The 14,781-nt window shown below is 42.7% G+C and overlaps 1 protein-coding gene across 24 annotated transcripts in view; it reads right to left on the bottom strand.

The window, feature by feature from the left end:
• KMT2C (lysine methyltransferase 2C) overlaps nt 1-14,781 on the bottom strand; it is a 166,540-nt gene that overhangs the window by 96,167 nt on the left and 55,592 nt on the right. For all 24 annotated transcript variants that reach the window (XR_014943185.1, XM_015852848.3, XM_085538968.1 and 21 more), the window contains 3 exons: nt 6,684-6,890; nt 5,289-5,425; nt 3,558-3,667 (listed from right to left, as the gene is read on the bottom strand). Coding sequence is in view for 23 of the 24 variants with exons in the window: in XM_015852848.3 (XP_015708334.2) it covers nt 3,558-3,667; nt 5,289-5,425; nt 6,684-6,890 (454 nt within the window). In the remaining variant the exon portion in view is untranslated. The remainder of the gene's footprint in view (nt 1-3,557; nt 3,668-5,288; nt 5,426-6,683; nt 6,891-14,781) is intronic.

Genomic DNA, 14,781 nt, shown 5'->3' with positions numbered 1-14,781 from the left:
CATTCTGATTTGCACAACTTCCTTAAACCATTACCACAAATCATTTTCCTCCCTAGACAAGCCATGTAACCCCGATTGCTAAAATCTGCCCGGCCCACCAGGGTCCTTCAAGGCAATTTACTCTAATTTGGTGTACACTGTTGTAGTTTAGAGTGCAAGACACTCGAGACAGAAGCAGAGCTTTCAGCAAGTAGGGGATAATGCAGAGATGTGGGACACTGCAGCATAAAGAAGGGTTATGTCTAGACAACGTAAGGCAGATGAGTAGTAAACTTTATTTTTCCTCAGCAGACTGTAAAGCAACAGCTACCTACTCAATATATGTAAAATGAACAATGAAATTATAAAGTAGTATTTAAAAAGACTTGAAAATACTTCAGAAACCACTCCCACTAAGAGCTGAGCAGACATAAGCCCTAAGGGCCTCTATTTTAAATGGCAATGCCAGTAAGCCCATCCCGTATCATTCATCCAAGCATCAAAAGCCAGAGCCATTAAGAAAATATAACACTGAAGCCAGAAACATAAAGAAAAGCAGAATCCTCTGTTTATCCACATTCTAGTACTGTTTGGTGTTTGTATTTTTTAGCAAGTCCTTTGATTTCTGTTCAGACATTTTCCTTTGCTTTATTTCACATCTCCATTTCAGTATCATCTCTGCATCTTAGAACAAATATCTGTAAGAAAAAACAGCTCTTCATAACATTGGCAGTATGACAACTTCTTTACTATGGTTGTTTTTTTTTTTAATATATTGAGAAGAGCACATATAAACTATAAGCGATGAAGTTAAGTTTTGGATCAAGCAAGTCACAGGAAGTTTTCTCCTCTATATTGTCAATCTTCTCTTTCAAAACTTGAAACAAAATGACTCCAGAGCCCCATGAAAGTGTATCGGAACAGTGGGGGAAGAAGCTGCCATGCCTGGCTGTTCAGACTCTTAACTTAAACACCATTCAAGCTCCATTCAAGGAACTTGAATGAAGGTCTGGCAGCTACACTCGCCACCTGCATCACCAGCTCTTCCTCTGGAGTATGTACGTCCACACGAGCTTTATTAATGCAATTACAAGTTCAGTGAAGCCAAATGGACATCTCAACTGGTAAACAGAGTAATAAGAAACACTGTCATATCCAGTTAGAATGGATTTGCAAACAATAGACATCCTAACAAATGAGAAACATCAATGTAACACACAACTGAAAGACATCCTCAAAGGTAAGAAAAGCAACAAATAGCTCTCTGCAGCTTGCATTACCTGAACCCAAATACTTCACTATCAAGAAAAAGGTTATTGCACGTCAAAAATTAATCTCTATGTGAAGATAGGGAAAAGAAAAAGTACTTTCCAAGCTAAAGGAAGATGTCAGTGCTACAAACCACATGAGAAACCCATGGGATGCCAGAGGGACTTACAAGAAGACAGCAATCCCCAAACAACAACAACATGAAAAGCAAATTCGGTGGTAAGTAGGAGAAATAACATACAGCCTGTTTCTATTTAAATTATTCTTCTGTAAACCCTGAGCACATTCTTGCATCTGCGCTGCCAACAGTGCTCAGAACACTCAAGCAGATACTTTGCTTTTAAAATGCAGTAACATCACACCAGAAAGAAGCTCAAAATGTTAGCGAATGCAAAACGCAAGCAGCTGTAAATGCGAAAAAGTACACTAAGTGAATTGCTATACCTCTCATTCAAACCCTTTGGAAAAGCCTTGCACAAAGAAAAGATCTTCTCTTAAAGTATTTTTTTCTTGCAGCAGAATATGATGAGCACCTTTTACTCCTTTGTGCCTTCTTTAGCTGAGTGACAAGTTACGAAGCACTGAGGACACTGAAAAATGACGACCAAGCACTACAGACACGACAACGCAGTTGCACACAACTCTATGCAGCCCCCACAGTGCTGCTCTGAACTCGGGAACAGAGAACTATAGAGGAGTTTGCAGCTTATTTCTTAAAAAGAAATAGAAGCAAAACCTTCCTTGGAGACAGTGGGATGAAGATGACCCGTTCAATCCAGCTGCTCCTCTACAATCAATCTCCCTTGTGCTCTCACTCTTGCTCTCCCCCTGGGGACTTCATCAGAAGGACAAAACAGAATGACCAAAACAACTGCTTCCTTTGTTGGCTGACTGCTGTGCTGAAGGGAAAAAAAGTTTCTCAACATATTCAGCAAGGACCGAACAGAAAAGGAAATACGTAGGGACTGAAATAATGCTATCAGGATGAAATTCAACAGAGCAAAATCCATGCTTTAACACCATGAGGAGTCTGTCATATGCCAGATAATTATTTAGAAGAAGACCATGGATAAAAATAAGTGGATCACAAAATGACTACAAACCACCACCAGAGCTATTCAAGAAAGAAGGGTAAACAAAACCTACCGTGAGATATAAAAAGGATGGATGGATGGATAGATAGATAGAAACCAAACCTGGTTCTTTCCATTCTTTTAATACATGCACACACATATGAGTGTTTTAACATCTTCAAACTCGTTTAGAACTCAGTTCTATCAGGTTCGTTCAAAGTAGTCTTCAGCATTGAAAGCAGAAGCACGGAAATCAATTATATTATTCAAAGTAAAGCATTTATTCAATACGAGTGCATGTAAAAGCAGATGGCACAAGGAAAACTGTATTATACAGCTCATATTGCAAGACTGATTTAAAACAGCTTTTGACTCCACACAATGGAGAACATTTACTGGCATCTTCCACATTGTTTTGTTATTTTAACATAATGCATCAAGAACTTTAAGAAGCAATTAAAAAATAAGCCTAAGTACGATCGCTGGGAAGACAGCAAAATTATGCAGATTTGCTGATAGTGCAACTGATTAGTAGAGAAGATAAAATTATTCAAATCATCAAAACAGGACTGGGAAAAATACAGCCACAAACGGTAAAAACAATGTGAAATAGGTCTCCTCATCACTCCAACACAGCACCAAAAGGAGACCACCCCTGTCAAAGGTGTCTGCTTCTTCACAAGTCCTTGCCATTCCAAAGTCAAATACTAAGTACCTACCTGGCCTGCTCTGAAAGTAATATCTCCTATTCCTTTCAGAGCAACATCACCATTGACAATAATAACACAGGCTTGGCAGTACACACTAGTTTTCCTGTGTCAAACTTCTAGCTTGAGAATATTTGTATTATATTTGAGTCGGAACGTTTCAGAATACAAACCAGCAAACAAAAGCCTTCCTCCACTGAGCAGGGGGTTTGCTAATTTGAACTCAGCTTTTCTTTTGTCTGTATATTGATCAGCTGTATTCTTTCTACATTCTACTTATCTTAAAAGAGGACTTGCAGTCAGAATTAATGGAATTGCATAGAATCTATCATAAAGCCTCTTTAATAAACTGCAAGAGTAGAATTTATCACAAAAGGTACGTAAAACACTATTATGAACATAAGCTCAGAGACCTTTATGTGGATATTGTTGGCAATACCTTGCGTGTCACTTGCTTCCTGCTTGTTTTTCAGCCCCACCCCACTATCTATTTCCTTACTGCTTCAAGCACTCTCATCATTTTACTCACTTCTGTGCTCCCTGAGACAACAGCTTTGTCCACGTTCACCGATAGCTGCTCTTCACTCTGGCAGACTCCCAGTGACCACTCTGCACAGCGTTGATGAGCCCAGCAATGACCTAATGCATTGGGAGAGAGCGGCTTCAGTTTTACAACTCCATAAAGCATTTCCTGTTAGCACAAAACTTAGTTCTAATAGTACACACTTGCCAGACAAACAGTCTCTCCTCCTGTTCTTGTTGCAATATTTAGTGGCCTTATTACTGTACATTAAATATACCTCAGTTACTATTAAATACTAAACGCGCTGCAACCTTTTGACACATAAACCATCTTTCACTTCATCGTGGTACAATTCCATGCATCTGTTTCTAATTTTCAGATGCCTGACCACAGAATCGTAACAGGGGGTATATACACAATGTCTGTGCGTGAGACACTCATAAGAGATAGATCAGATCCTGGGATTTACTGCAGATAACATTAACCTACATATATACTATTACCTTACGTTTCCCAATGACTGCATTCAGATCTGTACGTTTATGTAGAATGCACTCAAACGATGCTTCAGAATTCTACATTAAGCTTGTTATAGTCCATAACACACCACAGCACAGAAAACTGTGCCAGTACAGATAATAGGGCCAAATGTTTTATTGAGAACTCAGTATCTGCACAAGGGGAATGGGCAGAATTCAACGGGTATATTTTAAAAGAAGTTTCTAATTCAGTCACTAGAAAAACAGCTGCAAATAAAGAAGACTTTTGGAGGAACACTGAGACAGCTTTTTACTACATATAAAACAATGCTTTACGTTCACTGCTGAAATTCGGTATTGCAGTTGGCCAACTTAATCCTTCAGCCACAAAAACAAAACAAAGAAGTTCTGTGAGGGCCTGGGAAGATTCATGCACAGATCAGAATGACAACATAATTTAGATTGATCACCCGCCCCACCCCACCCGCTACAGTATAACAATTTAAAACAAAATATGGGTGTTTTTTTTCCTAATTAAACTTCAAATTCAGCTTCCACACTCACGAAAGGATGACATTTGTATTACTTGCACTGGGTTAAGAAGAACCGTATTTGCATTTTTGAGGTAAAATATGTGAATGGACTCCTGGCATCAAAGCACGAGGGCATAAATGCTTTCCAAAAAAGTAATTCATAACTGACTAAAAAGAGAAGCTCCATTAAAATGAAAGAACAGATGACAAAGCATAAAGGTGGTTTTTTTTTGACAGAAAATCTGCAGATACTGGAAACATGTGAGTGTGTAATACATCTGTTGTTCTTCCAGTATCTCCTCTTTTATATCTTTCCTTCCTTTATTTCAGATTATTTAAGCTCATGCTGCCATCGTGGGGGGTTAAGCTATAGAATTCAGACTTTAAGGATTATATTAAGCTGTGTCTCATTTCTTTTGTTCCTCCCCAAAATACAATCAGGACGCTGAAGGTGTTACCTACTACCTGAATAACTGAAAAGACCTTTGAGTCTGACAATCAACCTGACCAAGTCCCATCGCTAGGACTGTCTGCCTGGTACTTAAAGAGGAAACTACATAGAAATACCATGTAACACTGGCAAAAGTCAGGAAGCAAAATTAAGTATCTGACAAATGGTAGAGCGCAAAAAATCAGCTGAAAAAGCTGAAAAACTTCATTCATTATCAGTATAGCTACTGTACCCACACTGATGGATAAGAAACAAGGAGAGAAAGGCATCTCACCTGTTGGCTCAAATAAGGCTTGAACATCAATGTCATCTGGTAAGCCAACTGAACTGAGTTCATCCCAGAATTTGACAACCTGATCGTCAGAAGCGGTTTGGGTGCTGACACTCGTACATGATGTATTCAATCGAGATCTGTATCAGGGAGCAGAAGAGGAAAAAAAACAAACTTAGAGGTGACCAGAGTGATCTTTGTTCATTTAGCCAGGTACTTATATGTGATCCAAACTTCAGCAAAAATCATTTTATCGTTAGCATAATGACACGTAATCAACATCGCCTAACATCTGACTTTCTCACACATAACACAACATTTTGAGGGTTAACCAAGTCCTCACTTCCAGTTACTTTTCAATAGCCAGAAAAAGCACTTGATGACTTTCCTTCTCCTGGAGGTTGTCCCCTCCAGGGAGGGGAAAGGGGAAGGGAAGGGAAGGGAAGGGAAGGGAAGGGAAGGGAAGGGAAGGGAAGGGAAGGGAAGGGAAGGGAAGGGAAGGGAAGGGAAGGGAAGGGAAGGGAAGGGAAGGGAAGGGAAGGGAAGGGAAGGGAAGGGAAGGGAAGGGAAGGGAAGGGAAGGGAAGGGAAGGGAAGGGAAGGGAAGGGAAGGGAAGGGAACTTGTGGAGAAGAAGAAGAGTATCCCCCCCTTCCCTCTTGCACTACTACGAGTGTTTTTTTAACGTTTTTAATAACTAAATGACATCCTCATGACTCACACTGTGACAGAATCCTCCCCTTCCCCCACCAGCTCCAGCACTGAGGGGCACCAACATCAGGCTGTGCCTTGGAGCACAGGGACTGAACACATCAGCAAAAGGTTTGACCCCAAGCGATGCAGTGTTCTCAATAGTACAGAGGACAAGATCCCATCACTTAACATCCTCCTTAACTCTGCAATTACATCCAGCACAGCAACACACTCCCAGTCCAGCTGAACTTTGTGCTTAGTCTCTTTTCAGGCCACTACTTGACATGCATAAAGAGTGAGGGGGCCAGGATGGGGGGGCTGCTTCTGCGGGCCTACAGAACACCACTTTCTCCCTGCTGCCATTACACAATGCCCATTTTTACACCGTTGACATCATTATTTGACCACACCGAGCCACCTCCAGTCACAGCCGAGCCAGAACGTGAACTCAATGCTTCGGGAGGGTCATTTCTGAAGGGCTGTGACAGACCCAGCCTGAGTTCCACCTTAAGTCGGGCCCCGCCGTCCCTCAACCGGGCCCCGCGGGCTGGCGGCGGCCCCGCACCCGCAGCCAATCCTCGGCCTACAACGCGGCCCCGGCCCGAGCTGCCCCGGCCCTGGCCCCGGGGAGGGAGGGAGGCGGTGTGGGGAAAGGCCCGTGGTGAAATCCACGAGGCCATAAATACCTTAAGGTGAAACGCACTTACTTCTTCTGCCCTCTCTGTTTGCGCGGCGCTGAGTTTTGCTTTGGAGTCCTCTCGCAAGCTCCATCGGTGCTGTCGTTGGCGTCGCTCTTGTTTAAAGGCTGGTTCTTCCATGAGATGACGTACCCAGGAGTTGGGCTGAATTGTTTTAAGTCTCCTTGTCCTAACGAGCTTCGTTCACCACAGTAACAAAAGGCGCAGAGTTGTTCGCTGTGGGAGGGAAGATTGTTATTTGGGAGGGGGAAAACAGCAAAAGCTGTTCGGTCCAAAAATCAACTTCTGTGCCAGTTTAACCCTTTATATCCCAACAGCGGCTCCCGAGTGCTGCCAGAACCCAATATGACAGAAGTCTATTTCCAGCTACTTACATAAAAGAACATTTGCGCTCACGGATTCCAACAAGCAAACAAAACCCACCAGGAAATATCTAAATCATTAATATAACCTTCATGTTCAGTGTGTGACAGTTTGTTACATCCCGCCTGTAAGGGGAGGGAAGGGTGAGCACCGTATCTCATGGCACATATTAGGTAATAAAGGTGGTAGAAAACAGGGTAGAACAGAGTAGGGGAGAATAAACATAATTAAAAGCCACCCTCATTATAAGACCTCAGCATTGCCACCACAAAAAAAAAAAAGGGAAAGCCTTCTGTGCACAGTGCACATGTACCACACATGCACCTTCCTGCAAGCACATAAACAGCGTGCTTACATTGTACACTAAGAGATGAACAAACATGGAAACAACAGAATGGGAACAGTCACAGCCATGACTGCAGTCACACAGAGCACCCTATGCACAAATCCAAGAGCCCTCGCTTCACATTTAAAAACAACACCTTGAAGCTCTACTAGAGGAGATGTCTATTTACAGAGCTGTGACCATTAAGCTCTCCCTGTACCATTTGCAATTACGTTTTAGCATGCATAACATAGCAGCAGCACTGAAATGACAGCTCTGACAGCCCTCCTTGTGTCACATCATATGGAATCTTCTGAAAAATATTTCTATAATAAACATACCCACAAACTTAAAATGTGAACTTCTGCAACTAATGCAGTTTGCATTGGTTTCACGGGAGGCCATTTAACACATTTTTATGCTTAAATGAGCAATTCTGTTTTCTTCATATTTACGCCCTGAAGACCCCAAAAAGATGCCTCAGGGAATCAGGCACTTGGCTGGAGGCCTCGTTTTGACTGGATCCCATTTAAATAGATGTAAGCGCATCTGCAATCTGCAGATTTGGGTTTTGGTCTGTGTTGGCTATGTGGATGGAGAGAGGTAATGTGGGAAGAAGAGGAAATCTTAGAGCTAAGCTCGTGCATAATATTGACTGAATTTTGGAAGGAGAATATAAAGTGCCCATGAAGGCATGGGTGAAGTATGAGCTGCAACAGAAGAATACAATAAAAGAGTTCCAACTCAGCACAGAAGACACCGAGAATCCGAGAAGACCCCTCTGAGCTGATTTTGCACACTCTGAGCCAGGTCCTTTGCCCTCACCATACAACAACACTAGATAAAGAAGAAGAAAGCAAATACAAGTACATGAACTGCTATTATGGTCCCAGTAACACCAGGCAGAGTCTAATGAAGACAACAGTGTATCGTGAGTTCTAAGCCCCAGATGAGGCCCTACGCTTTCACTTACACCATGTAGGCAGCACTGCACTTTCTTTAGGGCACACATACTCCTGTGGACATGAAGCTCAGCAAGGAATATAACAGAGGTCCCATTCCTGGTACTCAAATAACAGCCTGTTATAGTAGAATCATAGAATGACCAAGGTTGGAAAAGACCTAAAAGAACATCCAGTCCAACCATTCACCTATTACCAATAGCTCCCACTAAGCCATGTCCCTCAACACAACGTCCAGTCGTTCCTCGGGAACGTATTGGAGGGGAATGTTCATCTTCGTATTGCTGACTTGAGTCACACATCTCACATGGATCCATCCAAGCTAATGGCAAACATCTGCCACTTTCTGGACATCTTTAGAAAAAGGTACCCAAAGGTAAAATCACAGAATTATCAAGGTTGGAAAAGACCTAGAAGATCATCTAGTCCAACCATTCAATGATGTAAAGAAAATGACAATAACTGTAGCCTGAGAACAGGGGAGAAATGTGTGGTTACAGCTGAAAACTAGGTACGTTTCATTTACAAGCTGGTTTTCAGGGTGGCATAGCGAGCCATAAGTGATATTTGTATGTCAGTGAGTGTAACCTATCAGATCAGCAGCAAAACCTGACCTGACCTCGCAGGCAGAGTCTGTATGAGGGTAAGCAAATCTCTCTGGGCCAGCTGAGACTGGAGAGACTTGTGAGGGGACTTAAGGGATTTAAGCAGGCGGCACAATGGCCTATAAATTACACTAGTTACAAACACAAGATTATCCACGGCGGAATAAATAATTATTCACACATCCTGTTCGGACAGACTGTCGCTACTCACTAACAGACTTGAAGGAACGAAGCTCCTGCAGATGAAGCTGTAGCAAATATGCACTGGTGTTAAGACTTAAAAACTCTTAACTTTAAAGCCGTAGTACCTTCCAAAGGCATGCAGGGGTAAAGCAGACATTTCTGGAGGCTGCCTGGATCACAGCTTTCTGCGGGCGGAGAGAAAAGCAGAGCTGGGAGATTCACAGCTCCACTGTGGAGCAGTGCGGACAGCTGTGCTGCTGTCAGGAATCAGATGGTTTGTGCTGCTGCTGCTCCAGCAAAGCTGTGGATGTGGCTGAAGGAAGCGCACCCAGCAAGGAGGGGGGCTGGGGAATCCTTTGCTAAAGGCTCATGGATGCACGAGTAAAAGAAAGGGGAAGCAGAACGTGGTCAGACAGCTGCCAAGAGGCTGAGAAAGGAGGGGGAAGAGATTATCGAAGTCACACACACACACATAATAAAGGTTCTGATGCTTTCAAGGGAGAATGAACAGAACTGCATCGAGCACCCAGAGAGAGCAGCAAACAGAGCCAGCGTGCTCCCAGCCCAGCAAAAAGCAACAGTGCTCTGCTCCTTGACTTGCCATGCTGCTGCTCTGTCATGCATTACAAAGTGGCCAGTTCCACCACGTGAGCCTTTTTAGGTGTAAGTGCTCAGTAAATATTTTAAGTTCTGTCTGTATGGGCAGAAGGTAGAGTTTTTTATTCATATCATCTGAGGATAGCAGAAAGTACTTACAAATCTACTTTCCATATGTCAATATGCAATTAGAGGATCTAAATCTGTGGTGCAAGAAGAGCTCTCATGTTGAAGATAACAAAATTGAGATACTGGCAACTCTTAAGATCAAACTTGAGATCTGTTATCATAATTAGCATATTTTCAGAACAGCCTAATTCAAAATGGGCTAACAAGCAAGAGATGCTGTGTTACATATCTTTTTATAAGCTTCTGAGGAAAAAAAGAAGCTTAAGCTCACCAGAACCGCACTGAAGACACACTGATGAAGCTCCAAAGGAAAAGTTAAATCCATCATTATCATTAACTTCAATGCAACTCTTCAATTTTCCCAGAACAGATGCTACCTTACACACATAATGTTTAAACTTGTCAGCCCCCATGACAAGAATCTCAGATGCTACAATCCCCCACAGTCCACATCCCAGCAAAAGAAAGGAAAATGCCCTACAGACAGTTAACCCTGGAGGAAAGGAGAACAGTCACCATTTACTTAAGCGATGACATATAGTCATTTAGGACTCATCCTAAAATACAAACTTTCCAGTTCAAAGGACTTTGTTTCGACACAGCGTTGGGCAACGAGTTGCACAATATTAAATTGTAACCAGAGAGGGAGAAACATCTTCTGGCTGGCTTGCAAATACCCCATTAGGGAATTAAGGTAAAACTGATGGTACCCAAAACTTTGTTACCAGCACTAAGGCTGACCATCAGACTTACCAACACTGAGTGCCACTACATCCCCAAGAGCAAGCAGAACCAGAACCGAGATCCTTCTGAGTAGGCAAATGGCACTGGGGTATCCTGTGTCAGTGAGCAGATGTGCAGACTGAATTAAGGAAACATGCCTTGTTTATAAGGTGTCCTGTATCTCACAGATCTACACTTGCATCCGCTTGAGTGTTGTTGTGCTGCAGACAGGAGTGACTTTACATTGGTCTCTGAGTTACTATGACCCCTGATGGGATAAGCAGGAAGAAAGCAAGTGGCCTGTGCTAATCACATCTATAGGTGTGGTGCTTTAAGGTACACACCGCTTCTACTACTAAATGACAAAGGAGAAGGCCTGGAGAAAATCCCTCAGCCTCCTGTTCTGCATAGAAGTGATGCTAAAGATTCCCTTCTTTCAGGGGAACCCCAAAATCCTGCAGAAATGAGCAGAAGCTGTTAACAGCAGGAGAAATATGAACTCATGAATTCAACTCAACAGATCCTCTCCTCTTACATCTCCAATTCCTCCCAGACTACAATGGAACAACAACTATCAAATAATTCTGCCGTGCATATCATCTCTTCAAACATTCTGATTATCAAAAGTAGAGGCTGTCACTGCTTTTGACACAGGAAAACCCAGGGTGTGGCAATTCTGCTATGGTTTGCTAGCCATAACCATGGCCTTCACATGATGGCCACTAACATCACCTTCACAGGTGATCACTGCTGCCATTTACTACAATGACTGCACTAAAGTTTGTCATTTAAGAACTAAAGAGAAAGCAAAGAGGGTATCATTCGATTTTTGCCAACAGTTTCCTTTTAAATGAATTATGTAATCATTTTTGAAACAGCCCAGGAATGCCTTTGGGATGCCTTTTTCACACACACCTTAGCATTTCTGAAAGGTGAAGTGAGAAGACTTATACCTACTTTGCCTGCTATGAGCAAAGTTGTTACAGATTGAAAATGCTTTAGCGTGCATTTTTCACCACTACAAACAAGCTTAACACAGTGAGATTGAATACTTGGGAGCAGAACAGAACTTATCATGGAATGGTTTGAGTTGGACTCGATGACCTTTAAAGTCCCTTCCAACTCCCCTGCAAGGAGCAGGGAGTGGAGAGCTAGAACAGAGCAACGCGTACAGTTTATCAAAGCAGACTGATGAGAACTGGCCTTGAGAATTAGTTTCCCAGCTAACCCCGTTAGTTGTTTTACCATATGCTAAAAGGCAAAATTAAACACTACGGGGGATCTACTATTTACTTAGCCGTGCCAAGTTGAGATAATGCACTCTCTGCCTTCACCCTCATTTTATGCTGTGTTGTTTACAGAGCACATTGTTTTTCTCCTTAGTGAAGACGCAGCATTGTATCACTTCTGATTCAAATCAAGACCTGTAAGCTGCATTTCAACAGAAAAGAGATTCCTGACTTCAAATGATGCCAGTGGTCTGCACCAGTGTGTGCTCTAATACGTGAGATACTCACAGAGCTAAAGTTATTACAGCACTTTGGGAAGCGTGGAATATTGCCTTTTCATCATCTCAATATCGTGTCGGCATCTGAGCTTTGATAATAAAGAAGCTTGAAGGAAAACTACCAATGCAAACTTTGGAGCAATCTCATTACAAGAGACTACATCTCATTATACCCTCATCCCAATGACTTCCCATCGATAGAGCATCGGCAACCCAACACATCGCCCTGTTGAATTAATGATATTGAGGCCTGAGAAACATGAGAAGTACCAAACAGAGATGTTGCAGAGATGCAGAATTTCTCAGATGTGAGCTATATTTAAATGTTTTACATGCAATGTTCTCCTTCCAAAAGGAAACTGAATCACAAGACAACTTGAAATTTGGAATTCATTTGACACTCTATACAGAGGCGGTTTTGAAAGCAGCATTTAACTACGCAGTACAAAAAGAAGGGTGGGGGCAGTTTGTATGAACTTCACAACTTCCACTGAAGGATTTTCAAACTTCTGAGTTTGCAATTAAACAACATTAGACAGTAATTGCTTTCCAATTTCTTCCAACTGGCACAGTTGGAGCTCTGCAGCCATATAATCTACTTAATGATACTCTTGCAATTTGAAAGGAAACATTACCCCCCTCCAGCATTACCAGCAAAACAAGGCTTTTTTTTTCCTGAGTTTTTAAGATTTAAAAAGTACAAATATGTACCACACGTGCCAGCTTCAATCTAAACAAATGCTTAAAGATCAATTAGAACTTCACATGCCATAAATACATGAGGAAGTATCAAAATGCCAGTGCTAACTTAAGTGAATGCTGCTCTGTTCCACGGCCAAAATCTTTCTTCTGTGACCAGCTGAACTGACTCTTGGTCTGGAACAAAAGGTCCCACATAGAATAGAGCTGTCAGCAGACCACAAAGGTGGTACTGCGCACTGCTTTGAGAGGTGTTTTGTGAGTGATAAACACCTCCCTCCTAAAAAAGAAGTAACGTGGTTTGTATCTTCACCGCGCCTTTGCACCCAGGATGTATTATCTGTTCAACACAGAATCCCTCTTCTGGCAGATCAATATATATCATGATGCCAGAAGTGCACTGCCCTTGGAGAGGTGGCAGCACCTTTTAGGAGGTTTCTCATAGGCAGCTTTGTATGAATGTTAAAAAACATCTTATTGCCTGAAAAATGCTGAAATTTAATACATATCAAGTTGGCTTTTTTTTTTTTTTTTTCCCAAGAAAGTGCCATCAGAATTGTTCAGTCACATGAGGGAACAGCAAAGCGTGCTGTGCTGCATAATTCAAGCCTCACATCTATGGACACTTGCTTACAGCAGACATGAAATACAGCAGTGGGGCTATTCAGTCAGAAGGGCGCTGGGTCAGGTTAAAGGTCCATCCACCCAGTATGGCTAGCATTGGAAATATGATAAGCAGATACATGGCTGGTATTAAAGAACAGAGCAAACAGCTGATACTTTCCATGTCCCCAGGTATTTTCAGTTCAGAGCTTCCTAAGTATTCAGTAATTCTCAGTTTCACTTCCGTGAACTTGCCAAGCTTGCTCTTCAGTTCACATAATTTTATTTTATTACTATTTTTTTAATCCACAACATCCTTTGGCAGGGATTTCCATGCCACCCCAGACAACTGTCTTCATCCTGTGTAAAGAATCACCTCCCTTCATCCTGTGTAACGAATCACCTCCCTTCATCCTGTGTCTGGCCCTGAGAGTTTCATTTGACAAATCCTCAGTGTCCTGTATGAAGCAGTCAATACACAGCCACCTTCTTGAGGCCACCTACCATTCCGTAAGCCTGTCCTCCTCCTCCAGTCTCTTTTACAGATGGAATGGTCCCAGCTCATTCACTTGCTTCGCATATGGAAGTTACTCCTTACATCTGATCGACCTTTTTGATGCTGTGACACTCCTCCAGTTTTCCATATTCCTTTTCGGAGGTACAGATATGCTTCCTGTAACCCTACCAAAGTTAACCCAGACTTCTATTTCTGAATGTTTCTGATCTCATCAAGTAGATCACACGTGCTCACACAAAGCTTTGGCACGTCAAAGCTACAAGCCTAGAAACTCTCAGCACTAAGCACACCCCAGTCTCACAGCATCTCTCAGACTCCAGATGCACCATCCTTTCCCCGTGTATGCATAAAGCTTCTGGCAAAGGTTAGAAATGCTCACAGGGACCGTCTCAGCCACAAAAGCTTATGGCTGCTCTGAATCCAGATTTTGTCATTCAAATTGCCTGCACTTGCATTAACCCTCTGTATGCTGCCATGAAGAGCAGCATAGATATGAAGAGGAGAAACTCAGCTGGAATGCACAGCAGCGGAGCAGGAGGGAAGAGGAAACTACGGCTTAAGACTTGAACTGGACACGAAGGGAGGCATGATGAATGAAGGGGCAGGGTGAGACTGAACACTGACTGTGAGAGGGACGTGGAAGGTGATGGGGAAATAGAACAGTCATAGAATGACGTGGGTTGGAAGAGACGTCAAGGATCATGAAGCTCACACCCCCTGCCACAGGCAGAGCTGCCAGGCTCCACGTTTAATACTAGACCAGGCTGCCCAGGGCCCCATCCAACCTGGCCTTGAACACCTCCAGGGATGGGGCATCCACAGCCTCTCTGGGCAGCCTGTGCCAGCAGCTCACCACTCTTGCCGTGAAGAAATTCCCACTGACATCCAACCTCA

Source organism: Coturnix japonica, chromosome 2, assembly GCF_054131305.1.
Source record: "Coturnix japonica strain WE chromosome 2, WE-NBRP24, whole genome shotgun sequence".
Lineage (NCBI taxonomy): Eukaryota > Metazoa > Chordata > Aves > Galliformes > Phasianidae > Coturnix > Coturnix japonica.
The sequence above is the reverse complement of the archived record's forward strand: the minus strand, read 5'-3'. Positions and strand labels throughout refer to the sequence as shown.